The following is a 27,013-nucleotide window of genomic DNA, read 5'->3' on the forward strand; positions in this document are numbered from 1 at the left end:
TAGTCGAAACGCGTCTGATAGACAACGTTCGGAAAGGACTACACTCCAAAAGTCTATCACAGCTATAATATCATTTAATACCATTTAAATTTATCTTTAAAAAAATTAACATATTTTCCAAATTTAAAAAATTCTCTTCGCCGACTTAAATATGTTAAGGGACCGCCTGCGTTCGCGTTCTGTTTGGCAGAGCCTTTAGGGCGAAGTATTTTGTTGAAATATACAAGAAACAGGATGAGTCCGAGGATAGAGCCTTGTGGAACATTAGTAACAATGTCTCTCGGTTGGGAAAGGGATGATCGAAAGGAAACCCGGAATTGCCTGGATAAGAGATAGGAGTTAACCATTTTTATTGTGTAAGTAGAGAAGAAACTATATTGCACCATCCTACTGACTTTACCATTATGCCAAACAGTGTCAAAGGCCTTTCGGATATCTACCAAAACCACGAAATTATGCTTGCTTAGATTAATGGCTAGCATTATGTCATATACTATCCTGGAGAATTGTACAATGGTAGATAGTCCTGGCCTGAAACCAAACTGCTCCGGTACAATGATACTGTTTTCATACAGGAAGGCAGCTTTTGAAGTATAACGCGCACAAAATCAGTTTGGGAATAAACTTTTACGAGTTTCCAGAGTTCTAGTCTAATGTTTAAATAAGATTTTCTTGGCTCTATAAATACTGAAAGATGCTTACAGAAAATTTACCTTTTATTTTAACTAATGACTTAATTTCTCAAAGGCCAAATTCCAAAGGCCATTTAATTGCTAAAAATTTGATTTTTTGGTTATGTTTGGTTTTAAACAATTAGTCATTAATATGATGAAACTTCTATGAAAAAATAACAAAAATAATACAAAGTAAACTGATAAAAGACTCTTTGGCATAATTTTTTTGTTAAATGGGTTTAAATTTTCATTGGCAACCTTCAACCATATTTTAGACATATTTACCACATTGTACTCTCACCCAATTACAATATATTTGTAATTCGGTGAAAATCAAATATTCATAACAGTTAATAAAGTGACAAATTCTTATAAAATGTTGCTGGTTGGGATCTTACATGATTTTGTTGGTTGCCATTTCATAATCAAAAGGGTGTGCATGTTGAAACTTATAGAAAAGAAAGTTTTATGTTGTGCAAATGCCCAAGTATTTAATGTTGAAAATACTTTAAGTAGGCAGGGATTCGAACCGTCAGTTTTTTGAACATAAACCCATCACTGTAGAAGCCGAAAGGCGAAAAACGTCCGGCAGGACAGGCAAACCGTAATTTATGAGATACACGTTTGTATACTTGGCATAGCGTCTAGTAAGTGCCAATATCAAAAATGCTTTCTCGTTTATGGAAGGAGTGATTGGTGTGTTAAGACGTAAACTATGTTTCATAGTGCCGAGATATGCGTGTTCTGCTGGCATTAGAATGGGTAAAATTAACGATTATCCACCTCATCAGGCCGAGGGTAGACGGGTTCGGAGGCGGTAGAGGAACTGTTTTCTCGCCTCCTTTGACCAGGTCATGTCCTGACTCCTGAAGTTGAAAGGCGTACGGTGGGGGATGCACGGGCATTGACAAAACAGGGCCGGGCCGGGTGGCCCTTTGTTGGGAAACGGCGGCCATGGCAACCGCGCCGCCCCGGCCTCCGGACAGCCAGCCGCCCCCGCCTCCACCTCCGACGACCTAGTCGTCAACCAGCGCCTCCGAGAAGGTTTCACCCAACCCGGACGACTTTTCATCGCCGTTCAGGATGTGACCGCCGAGCCAAAATGTCTCTCAACTTCCACGCCAATCAGGTAACCCCAAACCGTTAAAACGGATTGTTTACCAAATCACGACCTTCCTCGCTCTGTGTTCGTCCTCCTCAACGTGTTTCCAAAATCGATTATTTTCTTTACAATCTATTTCATCCCTTTCTTTCTTACAAACGAGACGATCCAAGGCCATCTCCCTTTCAATTTAACACAATCTTTTGTCAAACGTTTCCGTTAATGAGATCGTTTTTGTACCTCAAACGATTAAACTTTATCGTCACAATGATATACCAACTTTGTTATGTAATTTTGACATAATGAGAAATGAGTTCACCACAATTAAACTAGAAGGTTGGTTGTTTCTGGTCATCCTGGTGTGCCATATTCAGTAACGCTTTTGTGGCGAAAAGCCGCAGATTGACCAAACCAGGGCAACCAGGATGATGGCACATCGCTAGATAACAAAGTACTTCACCCGTAGATATAAAAAAGAACTCAAATTAAATGTTTCAATCGAAAAATATTTGTCAACCCCGCCGATGTCAAACTCTCTGGAAGAGTTCACCCTCTGGTTTAACCTGCACAGTTACCTGGAACGAAGATTGACGACGAGAGGCGAAGATTTAAAATTGACCAAGGCATTCATTAACGGCAGGCAGCTTGAACCGGCCAAATAGGTTTTATTGCGGATTTAACGGTTTACCCCGAAAAGCTTATCAGCTGGCACAGAAAAGGGTCATCAGTTAATTACGCTGGAAGACCATTTTTTTAATAAGCCTGAAAGCTATTTCTCAATAACGTAACGTAGTACGAAACAGTAATTCATGACAAGCAACGTGATAAAACGATAATACACCCGCGAAGGTATCGATTAATCTTTCAAGACGCGTGTAAGGAGTCATCATAATGAATCTTTCGTATTTTTCGCTTTTGTTCTGGCCATAAAAGAGGAATCGCCCCTTTGAATGCCGGTTTTTGCATTAATCTGTGTGAAAATACCCTACTGAGTCTTTCTTATCACAGTCGAATAATTCAATAGAACTTTTCAATAATTAATGTTTTTTTTTCTACGCCCTAACCTGCAAACCACCCGATACCTCAAAGATCAGTACAAGTCCCGTGATTTTAGTCATAACATAATATTTCGATTTACTAGTGTATTAGTATAAGTATACTTGCAGAATAAGCTCATTTTTAGGTTTCTCATTATGTTTTAACTACTTAATTTTAAGTTTTCTGGTTTCCTTATTTTTCCTGTCTCACTTCGCTGTCTCGGTCTGCCGTTTTCTGCATTTCGCCATCTTCAGTGGTGGGTTTTATTTATCCACATTCGAAGTAATTTTTTTTAAGGATTTCGTTGGTAAAAATGGTTAAGGTTTAATTTTCTAATTCCAGACGGAAAAAATGCATCTGGATTCTCTTTTCGTGCAGCTTAGTGATTGATATTTATGTAAACGTCACTAATCCCTCCTGAGTCATGCAGCTACGACGGTTTTCCTTGTTTATTTCCGTTTGGATCAAAAGCACAGGGTATTTTTAGCCGGGAAAACGCTCTTGTTTCTTGTAAAGCTTACATTTATACCGCGGAGAATTTATTCTCGTGGGGGTTACGTGAGGGTAAGGGTTATTTTTGCCCGGGATCACGAGATTTTAAATAACTTTAAAGATGTTGCACTGTCGTGAAGATTGTTGTTTATACAATGTAAGTTCCTTAAAACGAAAGAATTTCTCCACCATCCAAAATTGAGTATTTGACATGTAACCAGTACATGCCATGTGTAAACTAGTACGATCATGGATCATTATCGATTATCTATTTCTCGAGTTCAGTTTCCTCAAAAGAAATTGATATCAAAACACGAACTGATTTTCCTAGTTCGTCACTTTTTATTTTAGCTGTTGATTGGAACAGCTATTTCGTCGCTTCAATGGAGTTTTTTCTCATCATGATGATGTAGTTCTTTCACGGTATAATTCTAAATTCTAAATTAAATTCGTCCTTTTCAAAACAAAATTATAATTTAATTAAACCAATATATCATAGAATTGCGCAATTTTAAATCCCAGAGCTTACAAAGCCCAAAAGTATCGGTTTTCATGAAATAGTCCAAAGGATGTTCCATTATTTCGATCCTAAGACGAAATGAATATTGTCGATTCGAGATCCACTGTTGATCGAACGACGAATTTTACATTAAAAATCAGGGAATTTGAAAGAAAACATTCAGTTCCTTCGTCAAACTTTCGAGGAATACAGCCCCATTACTCAGGACTATGAATCAATAATTACAAATTAATCTATGGTTTTAACTATAATGACCTTAATATTTAACAGTGGACGGGATCAAGCACCTATATGAGAAACACGATGAAAAGACAAAAATGGATTCATAAGGTGAATTTAGGTTAAATTGGTAGATGTATTGACCGCAATACGCAGGATAAACGGACGGAGGTTACATTGAATCAAGGATATTCTTCTAATGCTCCTTCAATCTACTGATCAAAGTGACAAGCGGACTGCTGCTTATCGTCCATGCAGCAAGGAACACAGCTTTTCTTCTTTTGCAAAAATCTTTTAAAGAAGTTGAGCTGTTGCACAACATTGCAAACATTGCTTAAAGTCTGAACTTAGCTTTACAACAAGCAACCGGGTTAAACATAGATTCGGTTACTTGTTGACTTCGTCCGAAGAAGCACTCCAAAGTTTGCCGGTTTCGATCAAACTTCCCGGTCAAAACAATAGACAGTCGAGACGAGAGTAAGTAATGTCAAACGACTTAAAATAAACTTTCCACCGGTGGGGCCGCGAAGCCGGCTTTCTCCCCCAATTGACAAAAGTTGAACCGTTTTCATCAATGAGCCACGTGACCGCGGATCGATTCCTCCCGTCTCGCGGGGCCGCGTTTTGCCCCTGTCACCAGTGTTTAAGCAAGACTCGCCGAGTCAAGACCTACCTCTCAAAAATTCACCCTCGGTTTGTATTTTTTCATTCTTTAGCTAAGTGTCAATCGTCATCGCTTTTTGGAAGAATTTAGAGCTAGCCGAGTCAACTTTTGCCTTTTTTTTTCTACTCGCTGACAAACGGGATTGGCGACGTGTCGACTTCGCACGCAAGTCATGAACGAGAGGACGAGCTTCCTTGTCATCGTGTTGCGATGATAGAAGTCCGAAAAATGATCGACGTTCCGTGTAGGAGTATTAGACATACGAATATACATAGATATCATAAAAATAGAACTCCGTTACTTTTTTGGTCCTTAGAACAAAGTAAATGTCATAAACTTAGGATTGTACCGGAGCAGGAATCTTTGGGATTTCAAGAAAAAAATGATCAAACTAAACAAAATCTTTTCACGTCAAATATGATAATTCTAATATCAATTTTCAAAAATTGCCTAGGAAAGTTTGTTCATTAACTATGAATTTATATATAACTATTGTTTTAAAGGGTTTAATTTTTCTTAGGTTTCTTTTCTTACAAGATTGATCCTTAGTGTTATTAATTTTTTTAACGGGTCAATCTATTCTCACCCTAAAAAACCCTTAGCACAGAAAAATCTATTAACTATGAGAATTACGCTATTAATATTTTGCATTGATCTGACTCATAGAAGACTTAATTTGTCCAAAAGTTCATGTATGTGTCCGGCATGCAGAGAAAGGTTGCACGATGTGTTACGACCTGATTGAGGATGCAGTCCCTTGGCTCCATATAGAGAGCGCGTAAGAAATTGTGCTTGAGCACGTCCTGCCAGAAATCTACGATAAATTACAAAGCTTGGCGGTAAACTGCGAGAAGAAATAGGCTCAACTCTGTATACGTAGCATATAAGTACATAAGAAATTTTCCAGGTTACCGCGTTCCCCACCAGGTCACAATAATATAAAAACAGCAGAATATAAATTAACGTTTCACAACAATTTCACATGAAACAAACATCACATTACAAGAATAGCACCACATAGAAATAGTTTATTCATATGTAGAGTTCCAATCTTCGTAGAGGTCATTAGACGGATGAAAAAAGAAGACTAAATGCCGGGTTCACCGAAATTTCGGCACGTTATAGTGCTATCATCAGGGCCTATTTTATTACAAAATGCGTAAAGCATTTAGTCTTCTTTTTTTCACCTGTCTAACGATCTCGACGAAAATAGTTGATTCATAATTTATATTTACGTCTGTATTGTATTTTTCTTTCCAATCAACGAGTTTTGTAATTCACCCAGGCCCTGAATATGACCCCAATAAAAGTAAAAGATGGACAAAGGTGTTTTCTAAAATACTTCATTCCTGACCACCACGACTCCAATTATTGAACAACCGTCCCTAAAAATAAGTGCACACACATACATCCACGAACATTTCATGTGCAGATTCGAGCTTACATGAATCCAAATCTTAATCCAATATCGTGCATTACTTTTCCTATGCACGTTTAAATTAGACGAATTTAGATTACGTGAATTTAATGCAGTGAGTGGCTCTCCTTAGAGCTTTATTTTAATTGTGAAAGCTTCGTAAACAACTGATCTTCTTACAGAGTCGTTTTTTTATTATATTTTACAATTTAAAAAGTTTTACTTAAGAAGATTTATCACGCCCAGACACAAAATAGAATGCCAATTATTTATTAGCAATTGTTTGCCTGTTGCTTTTCTTTTTCTAAATAGAAATTGGCCTAGTTCATTTTTTGAACAAAATTCTAACTCATTTACGTTTTAATGGTCAATTGGCCTAGTTACATCTTTCAATTATTTTTTTCAAGTAAGGTCTTCGTTGGAATAAAAAAAGTCAGTGTCACGAGCGGGATTCGAACCCACGACCTTCGGCTAAATACGCCGTTATTCTATCACTTGAGATGTCGCGACTTCGATCCTCTCGAACACCAACTCTCCATCTTAACCTACAACCGTTCGAATTTTCCCTCCTTTTTGCCATTTTCATTCTAAAATTTTAACTTTGGACTCAAAATTTGGTTTTTAACTAGAATGGGTAAAAGTCAAATAAATAATAATATTCGCCATAACATATATGTAAGCCATATATGTAACAATAGCTGGAGTTGTGAAAATTTGAAGAGTGAGAGGTGATGAATCTGTAGATTAATACGTTTCTATTTTATTGTGCAGTTTTTTGTTTGTATTTTACGAGGGTGCGCAGCAGCAGAGCATATAAATCCTCAGGGTGACGATGTTTTTGAAAAAAAAAAAAAAAACCATTTGTAAGTATGTCGAGTTCGAATGCAGGGCCGCTGGATTCGAACCCGGGACCTTCACCTTACAGTGATATAATAAATCATATAAACCCTCAGGGTGCTGGTGTTTTTGAAAAAATCCCATTTGTAAGTAGTTCTTGTGTTGTAGAAGTAATCAAAAATTCATTGCTTTGGGTTGACAAACCCAAACCAAAAAATTATTTCCTTCACCATCATAAATTGGAAAAATGAACAAAAATTTTTGGCTGGGGATAAAGTAAACCTGCAATGGCTTTCGGCCATCCACGAATTATCTATTACTTGCGCCGTTTAACCGTCACATTTTTTTTACAAGGGTTCGCAGCAGCAGAGCTAAATAAACTAGCTAATAAACCCTCAGGGTGCCGTTGTTTTTGAAAAAAGCCCATTGTAAGTATGTCGAGTTCGAATGCAGGGCGGCTGGTTTTGAACCCCGGACCTTTACCTTACAGTGATGAGCGCCGTGTCAACGCCTAAACCGTTGCGGCCACCGACGCCCCACTATTGTGTAGTTTTCAACTAAATTTAATCTGCATTAATATTAAAAGGAAAAACACATTTAGTTGCCTTTAAAATAAAACAGAAAAACAACTGTTTCTTCCCAAAATTATCGTGCATATAAAATTTCTAAAAATTGTTTGCTTTTAGATTCCGAGATGGTTGGATGAGGGTATTACATACAGCACAATGTTGTTTCATAGTCATAGCGAAATTGTACAAATTAGATAGATTGCATAACGAAAGGCTAAGGTATTAGAGGCTTGCGTGGCTTCCCAAATATCGTGGTTTCTTATTATTGAGATATAGCGAAAATGACAATACTTTTTTTTTTAATCGATTATATTTGGTGGTCTAATTGACCAAATAACTTCTTCCAATTAATAAATCGTTATGTAAGGTATTGGTTGAATGAAAAAGTCAATGTCACGAGCGGGACTCGGGAACCCACGACCTTCCGTGGCCATTTCATTTGTCGCCGAGAATCGAATCGTGAATACACGACATTTGAAAAATGGCAAAAAGCTGGGAAAATTCAAAAGGTGAGGTTGAGGTGGGAAGTTGGTATCCGAGTGGATGGAAGTCACGATAGCTCAAGTAGTAGAGCAGCGGCGTATTTAGCCGAAGGTCGTGGGTTCGAATCCCGCTCGTGACAATGACTTTTTCATTTCAACCAATACCTTACGTAACTATTTTTTTAATGTTCTTTCTCACAATTACGTCAATTCCAGATATCTAAGCTTACACAGGCTGAAACATCAATAATCAACAATAATCTTCAGCAGTTCTCAGAAGGGAGAAAAATTGTCACTGATAATATTTAAAACAGATTTGCTCGGTGTAACGAAGGCTGTAATGATCGATCATACGATAACGGCTGCTGTCCTCCAGCAGAAATGTATTATTCGTTGACGCGCGGTCGGACACGTGGCGGCGGGTTGTTTCTGTCGTCGGTACACGTGTTCGAGAGAGATCACTCCCCCGTGGCTGGAAGGCCCCCTCATGGAACGGCGACCGGACAAATAGGAAACGCGATGGGTTTCGCGATCCGGTGGAAGGAAACCGCGGCTCGAGGATTGGGGTTAATACCCAACGGCCTTCGGTAATGGAATATTTTCTATCCATTGCATGACCCAAACAAGCCGGGATCCTTTGACTAACCCGCTGATAAATCGCTGTCAAGAAGGCAAATTATGCGAAACCGATGATGCCGGTCTACACGCAGCCTGCGATTGACGTCGTGACTCTAATGGAAACCTTAATTCTCCCGACTAAACATTAAGATAAATATTTCAGACTTTAATACCTTAATCGTCGTATACATTGCCAATCTCGACGTTACACCACAAATAGTCACTTCTTTTAAACCCGTGTCTTTAATTTTTTGCCATTCTGTTATCCAAATTTGTGAACAGGCTCCTGATTAATCTGGACAATCCTTCTTATAAACAGAAGAGAACCCTTGTTGTTCGCAACGTTGATCATCTACTATTGACTACAATACTATTGATCCCTACAAGGAGTCATTCAATAAAAACCTCTTTATTGCGACAGAAATATAAGCAAATTGAATTTTGTCTTGACATCTGCAATGCGATGAATTTGGCAGTTTTTCAAGCAATAACATTCCACTGTGGAGAAAAATATATCCGATAGACAGAAAGAAAAATAAAAGACAGATACAAAGAAAACATAAAATCTTGAAATAAAAGCATGATAAAATCGAAAATCCCATAAACTCATAACCCAGATATGCCTTCTGACAAAGTAAAAGTAAGAATTGGCAGACCAAAAAGATCGGAAACGACCAAATACAGAAATACTTTCTACTAAAATGGAAAGGTCTTCAACACGTGTATTTGCTCGTATCGAATCACGTTTTTAGTATTTGCTCACATTCTGCACTGTTCGATTTGATTACTGTACATTTGGCTATTAAAAGTGTATAACAACTTATTCATACTTATTTTTTAAGTTATGGCAATTTAGCTTCGTTGTTTCCAATCATCCTTGATCTGTCTATCCTCTCTATTATGAACTTGTCAGACGTTTTTCAACATTTTGCCATCTTTAGTTGTGGGTTTGTTAGTACTGATGTACAAAAAGATTTTTATCTTGTAACAATTATCTGTTAAATTATTAGTTGGAGATCGTGAGATGCGGTCTGGTGTGACGTTGGTTCAGAAAAATATTTTCTTTATCGTGCCAACGTTTCCATCTTTATTGAGATCATCTTCAGGGCCGGGGATTTATAAACGTTGTTTAAATTATACAAATTCATTTAGTATGTGAAAGGAAAAAAATGAATTTATACAATAATAGAAATTTTAGATTCAATCAAAGTATTTGTACTCACTCAAAGTGTTTGTTTTCTCTGTAGATGTGTCATGTCGTGTATGCTTTTTTTTCTTTCACATCTACATGTATTTGTATAATTTAAATAATGTTCAAAAATCCCAGGCCCTGAAGATGATCTCAACAAAGATCGAAACGTTGGCACAATAAAGAAAATGTTTTTCTAAAACCTACGTCACACCAGACCGCATCTCACGATCTACAAATAATCATCAACTAACGGTTACTAAACATCAAACATATCTGTTAAATGTTGAACTATCGCGCGCACTCAAATTAAAACGTCTGACGGATCAAAACAGCGAAGATACACATACCCAATTGATCGGAAACGTACTAACTATAAGTTCCACGATATCAATTGTGACTCAGTTTTTACAATGTCCTTACGGCCTTTTCTCTATCATTTATACAACGTCCAACATATGTCCAATCAGCTATTGCTAGTAAAAGTGAAAGTACAGCTGGCTAATCAAATTAATAAAATTCATTATTTGTGCCAAACGCACTGTGGCGATTACTGATCTTTTTCCTCTCTTTTGGTGTCACTCGATTATGTTTTTGCCCATCTGCTCTCAGCTGTTTTTACTCTTCTGCTTTTACCCAACCACCAGCCCGATTTCGTTTGGTTTACACCATTCCTGGAATCTTCTCTCTCAACACCTTCTGAACTGTTGTTCTGAACCCATGACTCCCAACCATAAGTTAAAACCGGCAGAACCATTGTTACACATAGTTTATGCTTTGGGCCTGAGATCTACAAAAACATTTATTGCTAAACATTTTTTCTTGTGCAAAACCCAATTATTCCAGCACCTTTGCCGTTAATGCATGTATTTTATTATTGGTATTCCTGGTTAAATTAGTTTCTCCAACCTTCCAATAATAAAACCTTTCAACCTCAAACATTCTGATGATTTTTTGTTTTTAATATATAATCTCTGGTGTTTACATTAAATTCTATAATAGCCTGTCAGTGATGGTTTGTTCATAATCCATGTTCAATCCGGTCCAGATTCACAAAAAAACAGTACCAAACGCCATCGGTTTTGTTAATCGACAACATAACCAACTGGTAACCCTCGACTTAACCGGGGTGAATCGCAAGAGGATTGCCGTGGCTTCATCCAGCACCTGTTCATACATGTAATGCCTTTAATTGATATGCAGAGGGGCGTCCGTCCCTAGCTTTAACGGCCTGAGTGAATTATGGGCTCTTGGCAAACAGAAAACAAATCCTAGGCGATTGTCTCCTGTTTGCTCAGCATTTATCCATAACAAATCGTTTTGCAAGCATTACCAACGACATGGTTTGTTCTATCATCCAATAGCGAATAGATTCGCCCTAAAGGGTTGTTTCTCTGCGAAATATGTCAGTTTTCGTTAACGCATAAATCGATAAAACAATAAACCACAAATAACTTTTCCTGGATTGATTTATATCTAGATACGCTGCAATATTAAATCATGGATAAAAGTTTGTTCGATTGCCTTCCATAAGGCAAAATAGTTTTGAAAGGCTATTTCTGAGATACAAGGAGTTTAAGGAGTTTTCATGCTAAATTATGCAAATCAACTGGTAACTTATGTTAAACTGTCGTCAATCACTAGTTTTGAGGATTTACAAGATGTGGAATCCGAAGAAAACTTTCACCCGCCGTACGAAACGACAATAACACGATAATTTAGCCAGTGCGACGTCCATCGGCCATTAGCTCAGGTAAACATCAAATTATCATAATGAAACACAATCCATTAAATTTTCATTTCGTGAAATTCCCGGTTTCACGCCCTGGATCGACCTGCAGTTTTGACTCATTGAAATTGGACGCGTCTTCCAAGACGGTTTCTTCTCCCGGGTGACAATTGCCGATCCGAGTAAGCTACAAAACATCTAAATAATAAAAGATCAGTTCTGTTTTATCGGTTTTTCTCTGTTAGTTCTTAAATCAATATATTTCGCACGTCACAAAAATGTGTTTGGTAATTTTATAAGTTTCTCCTCAAGTATTTCTCTCTCACTTCCTCCCTCTCTCACTCACTCACTTTCTCTCTCTCATTTTTTTGTAATAATTCAGATATCGTGAGATGCGGTCGGGTGTGATGTAGGTTTCAGAAAAACATTTTCTTTATCGTGCCAACGTTTCGATCTTTTATTGAGANTCTCTCTCTCTCTCTCTCTCTCTCTCTCTCTCTCTCTCTCTCTCTCTCTCTTTCTCTCTGTCTCTCACGAAATACGCTTTTATCGACAAATTCTTTTAAATAAAAATATTTTATTCAGTCAAATTCAATCAATTTCATTCAAAGAATAACTTTTTTGAATTATTTTTACCCCTTAATGATATTTTGAAAATCGTTTTTAAATGATCGTTAAACCAGCCGTTAACACAAATGGTAAAATCCCAATTTACCATAATCTATAAAAATAGAGGGCCCAATGTGAAAGAAATGGGAAACAAATACGCGTAGGGTGGAAGATACGGCCTTTAACCAGCATTTGGTATCCAAGTCACTTGTCCCCGGGGTGACATTTATATATCGGGGATTTGGCCGGAGCTGCCCCCCGCTCATTCTCATGTTAATTTGATGGCAGGGGTCCTTCTTCTCTTGTTTACTCCTGGTAACGGAGAGGGCGTGGTTCAGTTTTTCTCCGAATCGTTAAGAGCCGTCGAGGGCGGACACCGTGTAACAATGCGGGGCTTAGCAGTGATTAATCACTCGAGGTTCATCCGAGGGTGCGATCCAACGGGGCTAATTGAATATAAACCCGGACCCGGCCAATTACAATGACACGGACTGTTTTATACACAACAGGGAGGAAGGAGCTTCGCAGTCAACTTATCGTGTGTTACTACGCCTTAAATTAAGTTGAAACCAGTACAAATTTGCTAAGGGGTTCATCATCAACCTAGTTGTTCGTCAAAAATTAATGCCTCAACACTTTCTTGCAGTTAAGAGTTTCTAGCTTGCCTTCTGATAACAAATTTAATCATTATGAAGCCTAAGCTTAAACGCTCGTCCTACCTTCATGTCAATATCGACTCTGAACGAGTCCATGCACTTCTCTATAGACTCCCCACATTGGGGGGGGGGGGATTGGATACTGATCTTGTAGCAACCAATATAAAATATGTGAAGATTCCATACTGAAGACAAGCGAGACGTTTTTCTCTGAGAGTCGATATAGTGTTTATATACTCTGTAGTATCAAGTGGGATTATAAGGTGGACGGTCACTACTAGCATAGGAAGATGAATTTAGATCACTAAACCAAAACTCTTAGACTAGCCTGAAACAAGTCTGAAAGAGCAAGGTCTCACGTATAACAAACGACACTACAAAATAAAACAAACCCATCACCATCTTCAGATGGCGAAATGCCTAAACACATCTAACAGACCAAATCAGCGAAGATAGGCAGACCAAAATGAACGGTTTATGTTTAATTAAAGAGATCACCCAAAAACTATGCACTTCATTACACACCATGTCAAAAACTGCGTAGGCTCTTTCTTTTCAGGTGTTAGAAGGAATGTTAGGACGTGTGTAGGAAGTTGTTTGACAAGAAGATTATCCTGTAAAGGACTTTAAAGTTCCGATGGATCTAGAACGTTACAAAGTACAAGGGCAGGGTATTTGGCCCCAAAATCCAGTACGCCAACATTTCGAAATACGAGAAGTATTTAATTCAAAAATGAAGAGAGAGCAATGATGTGAGATACCCAGGCTGCCGTCAAAACACGGTAGTCGAACAGTATGTATGGTTTTGAACTGCAAGGGATTAACTTAGTTTGGACATGAGGTTTCCGCATACTCGGTCATCCTAAAAAGGACTCTGAGTATCTTTAACGTCCGCACCTGGCCTTATCAGACGTTTTGATTCTCAAGATGAGAGCTGGCGCACCTCCGCATACGACAGGATGGTGTTACTGCCTCAGCATTGGTGTAGAGGCAGCTCAGCCCCGAAGGGCTAAGACAACCTCGCTCCCCGTTTGTCCATTCCAAGTGGCCGGGCCTGCATTGAGCATCAGACCGTATGCCGCTCGCAAAGGGCTACCTAAGCCGAAATTACTTACGCAGCCGAAGCTACTCCCGATCGATAGAGAAGGCAGCTCTATCGAAACCCCGAGTGGAGGCGCACTCTTAGCGTAGGCACTTCCGACAGACAGGCCGGCACCGGTTTTTATTTAAGTGGAATGCTAACCACCGTCCAAGAGGCACTATGTACCTCCTGGGCTACTCTCAAGGAGCTTCACCACGAACCACTACGAGTCCGACCTCAATTGCAAGCAGTATACTTGGAACATACTTGCGTCCATAATTCAGTAATTCTCGCTTATAGGACTCGCATGCTGCTGTCCGCGAAGTGTAACTGATCTCACACCCGACGGTTAACTGTGGCAAATTCTCTCAAGGCTAAGTTAGCCTGACTTAGTTTTTGACAGAGTACCCTTTACTTGGCCCCAGGAACGTACAAGACCTCCTAGAGGCGAAAATTATCAACAGCGTAACAAAAAAATGGATGGTCGCCAGTCGAACGTTCTACTACTCATGGAGAAAAAACTACAACAATCGAATTGAGGATCCTCATTGGAAGCATCTTTATGTAAGATTCAATAGAAATGGAACAGGTTTCTATTGAGGTTGAGATATTGAGGTATTGAACAGGTTTGAGGCACTGCAGACTCTATGGGCATATCAGTAATCTTGGAATCAACCGGTACGTTATGTGTAAATTATGCAAAGAAGCGAGAAATCAATGACATCAACGAATTGGGACTCAAATGTCCTATCTCAAGCCAAAAGTTTATAAACAGTACAAGAAACCTGAAATCTTCATAAATCAATCGAAGTATCGGGATCTGGCTAGTCTTAGACGGAAGCAATGTTATGATAGGGTTAAATACGTGTCACGGGAGTCGAACAAAGAAGAATCAACAAATACCAACAAAAAATTATTTTATTATTTACTAAATCAATCATCAAGCTTGTGACCTACATGCTCAAACCAATGAATATGTACTGATATCACGTTTCCCTTGGTCGACCATAAAAGTAGCATAGTAGTTATAGACAAATTAAAATTTAAAAAATTTCATTTCGAAAAAATTGTGTATAATTAATTTAGTAATTACTTAGAAGGGAGAACTATTGTTCGAAAAATTTTAGATTGTGTGGTTTGTAGTCTGTCAAGATTGGAACACTTGGCGAATGGTTCGAGTCCGTATGTCCATAGTGGGGCTAGCATGGCAGTGTACAGTCTTTTTTGTTTATTACTGTAAGTTTGGGTCGCATGTCAAATAGTCTTTTTAGCAGTCTGAATCTTGTAGTTAAATTTTTATGTTTGAGCTTGTATGAGGATTCGATGCCAGTGGTTTGTCGAAGTACAGTCCAGGGTATCGTATGCGGTTCGCAACGGGGATTAAAAGATTATTGAAATAAAAGGAGAGTTTTTTTTTTTTTTTCGAATGTGTGTAAGTGATTTCATTAATTGCATGAAGCTGTTACGAGGAATTTATCGGAGGTGAGTATATGCCATCGGCAAACGTAAAAATGAAAGTAGGATCAGTCGTGTAGATGGTTTAGAGGAAGGGAGCGAGAACGCTCCCCTGTGGAACACCAGCGAGAATCGGATAAAAGGGGTAGAAAAGTGTTTTGGACAGTTTGGAAGTGTCGGTCTGTAAAGAATGATTTTCGTATCAGGAATAGAGTAGATGCTCTTGGGCTTCCACATGAACCCCCTGGTGCCAAACCTTATCAAATGCCTGAAATAAAATAATGTAGGAAAGATCTTTTAAATTTTTTTTTAAGTCAATAACAAGTCTGCAATGCCAATATTGCCAATTACACACTATTTAAACTATGACATATTATGTACTTTAATTAAACAGTTCTGCGTGAAATAAATATCAAGTAAAAACAATTTGCATATTTGCCTTTCATCTAACTCCCAAAGTTATTTTTCTACCCGGCTTCGTAATTATTCTAGTTACTGTGAGTGTCTCTACCTCCCCAGTTTTCCCCCTTTTTCTTATTAATTTTCCATTTTAATCTACTTTCTCTAAGGAAAACTCCCCTTGCACGCAATTCGTTCAACAAATTGGCAATTTCTTTTCTTTATATAATTTTTTGTTGACATTGTTTCTATTTCAAATGTATGCGCAGCACGATACGAGGAGATCGACCTTTTTTATGTGTTATTTCCGTTTTTTGACGGATTGTTTTAACCTAAAACGGATGTCGAACATGAAAGTACTAGGTGTGAATGGTACTCTATTTCCGCTCATTTTTTATAGAGCTATCAGACAAATACCAGCGATAATTATGTTCAACATTAATTTAAAATTATTGTTCAACACGGCATTTTGTTTCTTTGATAAACCAGTGTTTAGTTAAGAATTCCCGTTTTATTGAATTTAATTTAAATGTATGGCTTTAAAACTTTAAGAACTCTCAGAATTTTAAATAGCAATGTCCTTAATAAAAGTCAACTTTTCTTATTGTGAGACACTAAGACTCTCTGGATCAACAGGGTATGAACCGGTAGTTCGGTCGTTTCTGATCATTTTGGACTGCCTATTTCTTTGTCTGTCGTAGTCTGTCATATAAATTTAGGCATTTAACCACCTCCATTCGCCTAGAACTAAAATATCATCATGTACTGAAAGAATGTCAACTACTTTTTCTATTGTGAGATATGCTCTTAACGGGTCTGCAGGGGGATGAATCTGCACTTCCGTCGTTTCCGATTATTTTGGTCTCTTCAGGTGAATTTAGGGTTTATCCATCTCCATTCGCCTACAACTAAAATATCTTCATGTACTGACAGAATGTCAAGCATTTTTTCTATTGTGAGATATGCTCTTAAGAGGTATGAAGCGGGATGAACCTGCAATTACGACGTTTCCGATTATTTTGGTCTCTTCAGGGGAATTTAGGCTTTTATCCATCTCCATTCACCTACAACTAAAATATCATTTACTGACAGAATGACAAGCATTCTTTCTACTGTGAGATATCCTCTTAAGAGGTCTGCAGGGGGATGAACCTGCATGCCGTCGTTTCCGATCATTTTGGTCTGTTCAGATGAATATTTATATCCATCCTTTTAGCTAGCTATAGCTTTTATCCATCTCCATTTACCTGCAACTAAAATATCATTTACTGACAGAATGACAAGCATTCTTTCTATTGTGAGATATCCTCTTAAGAGGTCTGCAGGGGGATGAACCTGCATGCCGTCGTTTCCGATCATTTTGGTCTCTTCAGATGAATATTTATATCCATACTTTTAGCCATCCATAGCTTTTATCCATCTCCATTCATTTACAATTAAAATGTCTTTCATATTGCCACAATTTTATGACCAAACCAAGCAACTAATTAAAAATAGCGTATCTGGTCACAAATCGGATATCAAGACGGGGATAAAAGTCGAACATGACTGTGATTAGTTTGTCTGTAATAGCATATCTGGCAACTTTAAAACTGGATTGTGGTGGCCTCAGAAAGACAGTTTATACTTAGTACGGCAGTGAACAAGATTAGAATTAAAACTTAACGAACTTCGCGTGTTCAAAGCTGATGAACCGAACGGGAAACGGCTCTTTATATTTCTTCGTCTGCAAACTTTTGAATTGATTCCGCAAACTATTGAAACAAGTGATCTGATTCACCGACTGCTATCTATCCGAGGTTCGGCTACACTGGATCTGGAAAACGAGGCTGAAATATCGTCAAAGCTCGCATGACCACATCCAATCGGGATGAGAGGTAATAAAGATTTGTTGTTTATCCATTCGCTTAACCCTCACCGCCGTGGGTCACGTACCGCAATTATTCGGGTTGGGAAGAATCCTCGCGACCCGACAATCCCGTCTTGCGCTGATTGTTTTTCCCTCCACGGTTCACACGATCCTCCCGAGGACCAGATGTACTGGAAGACCATTTGCGGTACGCTGTAATTACCAAGGGGCCAACCCTTCCGCCTCATTGAAACGACACACGACTCACAACGTGTAATTTATTTCCTGGGCATCAATTATACTACACCATTGATGGAGATTAAAACATAACTAGTGCAACTCAACCTGCCAAGAATGTTTACATTGTTTATAATTGTGTAAGAAATTGTGGTTTGGGGTGAGTTTGCTTTCTTTTAATATCCAAATCGTACTATTACAGCTGCAGACGTAATAAATATACAGTGAAAGGCAAAAATTTCCACCCAATTGATATTTTTCCTCAAACTCAGCTCATGGGGAAAATACACACTGATAGGCAAAACATTCATTAATTTTTTTTTCATTTCTCGATAAAATAATATTCTGCCCTTAATTTGTCTCATTGTTTATATATATATATATATATATATATATATTGCATGTTTTAAATTTGGAATATCAAATAGAGGAAAATACCCTTAATCCTTTATCCATAACAAGGATAAAGGATTTTTCAATGTTTACTTTTTACGGAATTTAAAATGTTTATTCAGTCTCATTTGAATTCTGAAGCAATAAACTGTTTAGTTGTCATCTTTGTTTTCTTAATTTCAATCTTTAAACTTAAAAATGCCATTTAGTGCTGAAGAAGATGTCGCACTTATTGATGATGGACGTTCCATCAGGTACTTACATACGGAGCTATAGCCTGGGCTGATAAAGCGAAACAAATAACCAAAAGGAAAGAACTCACAAAAATACAGAGACTTGCATGCATCTGCATAACGGGAGCAATGAAAACATGTCCTACAATTAGCATGGAAAAGATATTGGGACTAATCCCCCTACATCACATGATAGAAAGGACCGCACAGAAAACCATAATCAACTTTATTAGAGAGAAACCTCCAACAGGAATAAAACTGAAATGGAGAGACAGAAACAAACTGTGGAAAAACCATCCCTCACTCATGGCTCCAAGAAATGACATGAACAGGAGGTTTGAATTTAATCAAAAATTCCGAATACACCTGGGCACCAAAAAGGAATGGGAAAGAAAAGGAAATAACTCCCTCAAAAAAGGCACCATCCTTTGGTACACAGATGGATCTAGAACACAAGAAGGTACAGGGGTAGGAGTATCTGGACCTGGAACCAAATACTCAGGACCCATGGGAAAACACACCAGTATCTTCCAAGCTGAGATTCACGCAATTGAAAGATGTATCCAATTCAATCTAAATAGAGGGTACAAAAACAAGAATATAGCTATCATGTCAGATAGCCAAGCAGCCATCAAAGCACTAAGCTCAAATACCATTAGTTCAAAGATGGTGCTGAACTGCAAAACCAAACTAAACATATTGGGTATGCAGAATAAAGTTAGCCTCTGCTGGATCCCAGGACACATGGGAGTAGAAGGCAACGAGGAAGCGGACACCCTTGCAAGAAAAGGGGCTGCCACACCGCTGATAGGACCCGAACCCTTCTGTGGCATAGGAACCCACACTATTAACGAATACCTCCGACAGAAGGACAAAAAGAAAATGAGTGAACTTTGGAATTCACTTATTGGGCATAGACAATCCAAGAATCTTCTAACCAATTTTGGCAACAAAGAAATCACAGAATGTATCAAAGGAAGCAGGAATAGACTGCGAATCCTAACAGGATTCCTGACAGGACACTGTAGATTAAATGGACATCTAAAGAAAATTGGAATAATCCAAGATGGCACATGTAGATTTTGCAAGGAAGCAGAAGAGACACCAACACACTTACTAACAAACTGCGGAGCTACATTAGCCCGCAGGAGAAAGACCATAGAAGAACTACAACCACTGAAACTGGGCCTATTAATCAAGTTTCTTGATGAAATAGGACTCACCGATGTGCTTTAGGCAGAGCACGGGGGATACAACAGCTCTCAAAGGGCGCAGTATACTATACCCTGAAATTACAATCTACATCTACATCCATCAGGTATGCGAGACGCCGTTAGACGTTTTCAAGAAACTGGGGCCATAGAAGGCACGGTTCTGGACGCCTTAGGGTAACAGAACCACAGGATGACCGCTTTTTGACTTTGAGAATTTTTGCGAAACCCACAGCTTAGTGTTGTTCAAGCGATTCATCAGCTCCAGGAAGTTTGAGGTGTCCAAATTTTAGAACGTACTGCTCGAAGAAGATTAAATCAGGATGGACGGTGGGACTTTTCACCCCGTAAGAGGACCAGAATTGACCAGAACACACAGATTTCCACAGCTCGGATTTGCTCGAGAACACAGCCTTTGGTCTTTGGACGATTGGTCTGCTGTACTTCGTACAGATGAATGTAGATTTGCTCTACGATCGTCAGATGGGCGTGAAAGAGTGTGGAGAAGATTGTAATTTGTCCTAGAGCCAACCTTTTCAACGAAGCTCAGTGATGGTGTGGGCGGGAATTTCATGAAGAATCGCACAGAGTTGGTTGTTGTTCGTGGAGGGTCTTTGACGGCCACTCGCTATGTGGATGAAATTTTGGAACACCATGCGTCGCTTAATACTCGATGAAATCACCGACAATCCTATTCTAATGTCATTCATACATCGCTCGCCTAGTACAGACGTATTTTCAACAGCATAACTTTTGGAACATGATGCCTATCTTCGATGAAATCAGCGACAATCCTATTCTAATGCACGACAATGCCCGTCCACATGTCGCTCGCATAGTACAAACGTACCTTCAACAGCAAAACATCAAGGTTTTAACCTGGCCAGCCCGTTCTCCAGACTTGAACCCCGTCGAACATTTATGGTATAACCTCAAAAGCCGAATAAGAGCACAAGAGCACGTCCATCACTTACTGATACATTCAACGATCTTGAAAGTACTCTTCGTGAAGAATGGACTAACCTCCAGCAAAGAAACATTTCCAGGCTGGAAGAAAGTACGCCAAGGCGTCTTCGAGATGCAATTGAAATGTTAATTACAAATCTAATTAAAACAAACGTTATCCGTCCGTCTTTTTTTTCTTTTTTATGTTATTTTTCATTTTCCTTAGCAATTTAACTTTTTATTTTACTTTTTTAGACAAAGTCTCAATTATTAAACGTTAAAAAACGTGAAAAAGATTAATATATAAAAATATATACAAATCAAGTCATATTACAAGTGGGTGGAATGTTTTGCTTGTCAGTGAACTTCTATACTTAACACAGTTAATGAAGTATTTGTGTTTGTTGTTTACCCATTTTTCGTCGTTTTTGTATTGTATTTTTTGTCGTTCGTCCATTAGGAAGACGTCTTTTGTCTCGTACTAGTCCAGGTTTTACATTCTAACGACACACAAATTAAAAACACATGAATACAACATTGCATACAGTTAGCGTAAAGAAGAAATGTGTGATGTTTAGTGACCGTTAGTGATTAGTGATTATTTGAAGATCACTTTGAGCCCTGAAGATGATCTTAATAAAGGTCGAAACGTTGGCACGATAAAGAAAATTTTTTTCTAAAACCTACGTCACACCAGACCGCATCTCACGATCTTCAAATAAGCATAAAGAAGAAAGCATAAACTTTAATAAGTTCACTAAACACATTGAATTTAACAAAATTAGATTAGAAAAATTAAGAAAGCAAAGTTTGTTGCATTTTCAGCATGTTCTCTACCTGAATTATGTTTGCTAAACGTTAATGACTTCGTTAATGATAACCATTCCTGTTTGTGAGAATTTCCACATATGTTACATTAAAGTTTAGTCAGTTCTATGGTCCTTTTCTCTCACAACTTCTCTAACGACCCGATTTGAAATCATCTAAATAAATTAGACCCCGGCATATTTTCCACATTAACCGTGTAATGGATCTTAAATCTTGGGCCAAGGCCGCGACTTCGAATCCAACCCCATCGTCGTTTGTTGTATTCGCGTGACAGCGGCTAGGAAACCGATATATAATCTACCGGTTCCTTGCAAACTATTCGTTTAAATATATTCGTTACCCGCGGCAATTTGTCAACTGTGTTTTAACGTCTTTGGCACAGGGCTTATTGCTTAGTAAATCGTCCGACTCTTTTGATCTCGTTCGTGGCTTGAGACTTTTAGTCTTTATAAATCCGAGCTGCCTTTTAAATATTTAATTTGAGTTAATGACTTATTTCAGCATATCAGAACGGATGATCGCATTGTTGAATTGTTTCAGTATGAAAGAAGCTTCAGGTCGAACTGCCTCGGGAACTGGGAAGTCAGCAAGTGGTACCCGCATGAGCGTCCGCGTGCGAGGAGAGGTCACACTAAGGTCATCGCGGACGACAGGGGTCATCTTCTCCCGGGCGTCCCGAGGATAGAGCCCTGGGGCCATTTCAGATCTACTTGGCAGCTGCCGAAGCGCATTACCAGAAAACTGGGTAAGCAATCAGCAGGTTCGGCTAAGGTTTAGTTAACTCCCCATTTTCATTAAAGTAGAGCATCCTAAGTCTCTTTTTATTCAAATTCATACATTCCTGTTTTTCCTGATATTACCATACTTTTACTATCAACATAGCCATTCTGTCATCTGATCCTGATTCTTACCAGGCCAGTCGTAACATCCAACACCATTTAAACCTATTCCGGTCAGTTTAGCAAACGAAGGTTAAAATTTAATTCCACATCACCTTTACGTTCCGTAAATCTGCATGTACTTCAAGCTGCGTACCCACTATGTTCGCGAACCAGTGGCGAACCAGGATCGTCTTTAGTGTGTACGCTTCTTCTCTCGGAGGGTGTAACAATTCGCGAACATTCGAAAGCGTTCCAATTGCTGTCGGTATTTGGGCGAACTCAAAGGGGAGTTTCGTGGGCGGCAGTTTATAGTGTGTACCGCAACAAACACATCCATCTCCAAAAGTATGGATGGACGGAGGAAAATGCCTAGTTCTTATCGAACTCTACCAAAAATACGATTTTAGGTCCAACAGGAAGTCAAGCTCTCTTTTTATAGAAATTTGCTCTATAATCTTCAGCCAAATAGTGGATGAATATATAATTCTGCCCTAGCCACTACCTCGGACATGTTAATCCCATGTTCGGGTGAACAATGGGAAACTACTGCGGAGCGACCGTGTTCGCGGCCTCGTCTCCACTTGAAGTGGTTACAGGATCGCGGATTGGTACTGGTTGGCGAACATAGTGGGTACCCAGCTGTAGACTATCTACAAGAAAATCCCATGTCAAATTTCTAGCGTAGAGTCCACTTAGGCCTCTAGTTGTCTATCTAGACGAGGCAACTAGTTGAACGGACGGGTGTCAAGGAATGGTAGCAAAATGTTTGGGAATCGCCCCAACCCTTTCACACGCAGTCAATTCGTCCTGCCAGGCGGATGGCCAGTAGACACATTTGCCGCTCACGTTCTCATCCCTACTGGTTGACTCAACTCAAAAGATTCTGCTCGGCATTCGTCCTTCACACCAGTCACCTAGTTGAGTCAACTGAGTTCACCGTGGAAAGCGTTGCAATTGCAAGTTTCAATGTGGAGTAGTTCATTGAAGACAATCGTATTAGTCCCGTGATATGGGACATGAGGTGTGAAAGTGATAAACTTAAAAGAAGCGAAGCTTGGAGGGAAGTAGAACAACAGTATTTGAGAGAAAGCGCCCGTTTTCTAATTTTATAACAACGGATAAACCCACACTTTTCTTTCCTGGGTTTCCTCCTTTTTTGCTTCTCTTTTTTCAAAAAAGTAAGCACAAGAAGTGCTCCTGCTTCCCCGGGTTCTACCATCATAGTCCCTTTGGGAAGAGAGGTTGATTCCACAAGTTGCCTGGTGTGAAACCACAGAGAAACGTCTCCACACGAAGTAAACAAGTTGAGAGTCAACCGGGCAACTTAGTTGAATCAACCAAGCCGCCTCGTCTGAAAAAGGCTCCTTTGATAAGAAAGGGAAATAACGGAAACTAAAAGCAACTTCTTAGGTTACTTTACCAAAGAGCTTGCCTTGCCTTGCTTGCAAACTCAATATCTACAGAACACTCCTTGGACCGATATTGAATTACAGCAAGATCCTTACTGCTCCTGTATATATACTTGATGGCATTAAGTAGACTTCAACAAAAACATCAACTCCTCATCCACAATTAGTCCAACGGTTTTCCTATCCTACAAATCCCGAAAATCATACACGTCTTTTTGGATCCCCTTAGATATGGACCGACCCGAGTGTTCAAACCACATCATGTCAGTTTTCACTTTCTCGTCGATGCAATATTAATTGCATAGGTGGTAGGTAAAAAAAATCATAATACAAACAAACTAAATAAAAATCAATCTAATAATTTGCTTCAAAATCGACAAATTGTGTTCGAATTGATGACAGTTGAGCACCGGTTTATTGCGAATATTTATTTATTATTGTACTGTTCGGATTTTCAAATCGCTTAATCTACGACTGTTTATATCATCTGGGTCTCGGAATCGATAGAAGGAAGGGCATGCCATGCCGCCATCAAAATTACATTGCGGCATGCGTGCTCTTCCTGGTCCGCTTCCCGATCTCCGGCAATTCTCACGAACCGCACACATAGTTCTCTTCCGTATACGAACGGAGTCAGAATGTTTATCTTGTTACAGCTAGGGACATCAACACCCTGCGTCCCCCAGGAAAAAAACACTTGACTTCTTGGGAGAAACGGTCATCTCATATACCGCTCATCGAGAAGACCTCCACGCCGCCATTGCCATCCGCTGTACGTATTTTACATTTTCTTCTTAATCACATCCAAAATAATTTAAGATGCCACTTTTTTAAGCATATCTACGCAAAAATATAGAGATGATCATGCATGTATTATAAAACCATTCTTTCTTCTGCGAACATAAGTACATACATATATTGCTTGTTAAAAATAAATAGTAACATCGATTCTCCTTCTAAGTATCCAAAAATATTATTGGTAACACGCCAGGAGAAAGAAATTGCATATTTTATTTGGTGTTTAAGTAGGTATTTTAGCCTATCGATGTTTCTATTTATATATGTAGTTTCTTCTAATAAAATAATTTATCATTTATGTGCGTGTTTTTTTAGTGACCGGTTGTTATTCAATAATTTGTTGAAGTCGTGAGGAGCAATCAAGAATGAAGTATTTTAGAAAAAATCTTTTTCATTTTTCCCCGACGTTTCGACCCTTATTCGGGTCATCTTCAGAGCATGAGTAAATAACAAAACATAGTTTGATTGGAAAAATTACAATTCAGATACTTTAGACAATTACTTGGTTCAAAATTTACATTTTCATCTATTGTATTTTTTCCAATCAGCATATTTCTTATACACCTGACCTGAAGATGACCGGAATAAAGTCGAAACAGCGGCAAAAAATGAAAAAGGTTTTTTCTAAAATACTTCATTCTTGACCTCTCTTCTCGGCTTCAACAAACTATTACCATTTACGTTTGAAAAAGTTCTTGAAAATAGAACAAACAAACAATCTCTTTACATAATAGTTTAATTTTTGCTAAAGATGGATGTTGGATATTTGATGTTCTATAAATTTTCAAGCTTGATCGGTTCAAAAAAATGTTTCAGGGAAAGGAGAAGCGAATCAGCTCGTCCAAGAAAGAGATTCCGATAGTCGATGATACGGACTTGAAGTTGAACGAGTACCAGCCGTACCAGAAGGATGAAAATGACTATTCCCCTCAGATGGGCGCTGACAGGACTACAAAAATCGTCGACACGGCGCAAAGAGTTAGAGAAGATATTGAAAGCTATAGTCAGAGTGTTAGAGGGACACCTCCCAAAAAAGTGGAGGCACCGATGACCGACGAAAGCCGTCACAGTTCGGCCAAATCGAGGAAAAGCTCCAAGTCGTCGAGGGGGGACTCGCCGAAACGCGACTCAACGCCCCGGGCGAGTCACGACTACCTCGGCCCCCAGTACGCGAAGGACCAAGCCCAAGACAACTTGAAGCACCAGCCTCTGCCGGATATGATAAGCGACCAGATATTCCAATCGATGCAGATGAAAAGCGAAAAGTACCCAGGGCTAGGGATCGACAAGTCGCCTAAAGCGACGGCGGTCGGGCACAAGAAATTCGTCTCCCCTGGGCCGACACAATGCAGCAAGCTTAAAGTCTACAGGCCGAAGACCGCCTCGAATAAACTCCCCCCGGCCAAATTGTCGGACAGGCCCAAGACGGGGATCTCCAAGTCCCTCGGCGAAATCGACCTCGCCATCTGCTGGGACCTCGTCCCAGCAAATCCTCACGACGAGCCGAAAAGGCCGACGCACATCGACGGCAGCAACGGTTCCATAGCGCCTTCTGTGTTCACAATCGTCAAACCGAAAGAAGACACTTCTCTTTTTCCGACCAGACAGACGTCCCCTACAGACATCGCGAAAAAGATGGAGGAGACGGAAAAGGAGAAAGAAACGTTGAGGAAGGCGAGGCCCGCCTGGGAAAGCGAAAACCCGCCGTCTCGCGAAAAACCCGTCAACCCTTCCGCCGTCATGGACATCATAAACAACAACCTGGAAATCGCCAGGAAAGAAAACAAGATCAACGAGGAATTCCGCAGGTCCATCAGTTCGGGAAGGTGTTCGGACCAGAACGCCAACAGCCACAAGAATTCTCTGGCCGGCTGTGAAGAGAACCACAACCCGAACGTACCGAGTCAGAAAAACTCAGACAACGGAAGTAAAAAGTCGAACAAGAATTCCATCTCCTCTCTCGATTCGGACAAGCTCGCAAAACAAAAACACTTCAGGAGTTCTCCAAATCTAACGACTGTAGGCGTTGAAAGCAATAAATCCAAACATAAAATGCTTTTCTCACGGCCGTGCATCGCGTGTGAGACGAAATTGCCACTGGATTCACACACCAAGTCCAAAAACGATTACAAAATGGCGTTTAAAGCAGGTGTCCCGACTTCTGGGACGCATTCCCATCGCGTAGACAGCTCGGGCTCCAAAGCCTCGTCAAAGCAGCTTTCAATACCTAAGCCAAAAAAGCCTTTTGCAGCGAGAAGTTATTCGATTAACACACTGGCACCTCCGTTTTCTCTATGGCCCGGTACCACGGGGATGGACTACCCTGAACACTGGCGTTTGGCCTCCGTGTACCAACATTCTTACAAACCAATCGAGCAGAGAAAAAAACCTCTTTTGCAAGGTATTTTCCACTGATCGATCCAAAGAATTTTAAAGGGTGTCATGTAAATAAAAAAGAAAAAGAAGATAACTTACAATG

General features: G+C 39.4%; 1 protein-coding gene across 1 annotated transcript; it reads left to right on the forward strand.

Moving 5' to 3' along the window:
* The first annotated feature begins 1,577 nt into the window (after positions 1 to 1,577).
* LOC106661692 lies at positions 1,578 to 26,996 on the forward strand. Its single transcript, XM_014385241.2, has 4 exons — positions 1,578 to 1,803; positions 21,987 to 22,191; positions 24,393 to 24,508; positions 25,351 to 26,996. Exons 1-4 carry the CDS (start codon positions 1,777 to 1,779, stop codon positions 26,947 to 26,949), a joined length of 1,947 nt encoding a protein of 648 aa, XP_014240727.1. The 5' UTR covers positions 1,578 to 1,776; the 3' UTR covers positions 26,950 to 26,996.
* Positions 26,997 to 27,013: the final 17 nt, after the last annotated feature.

Source organism: Cimex lectularius, unplaced genomic scaffold (assembly GCF_000648675.2).
Source record: "Cimex lectularius strain Harlan isolate CLEC.00 unplaced genomic scaffold, Clec_2.1 scaffold438, whole genome shotgun sequence".
Lineage (NCBI taxonomy): Eukaryota > Metazoa > Arthropoda > Insecta > Hemiptera > Cimicidae > Cimex > Cimex lectularius.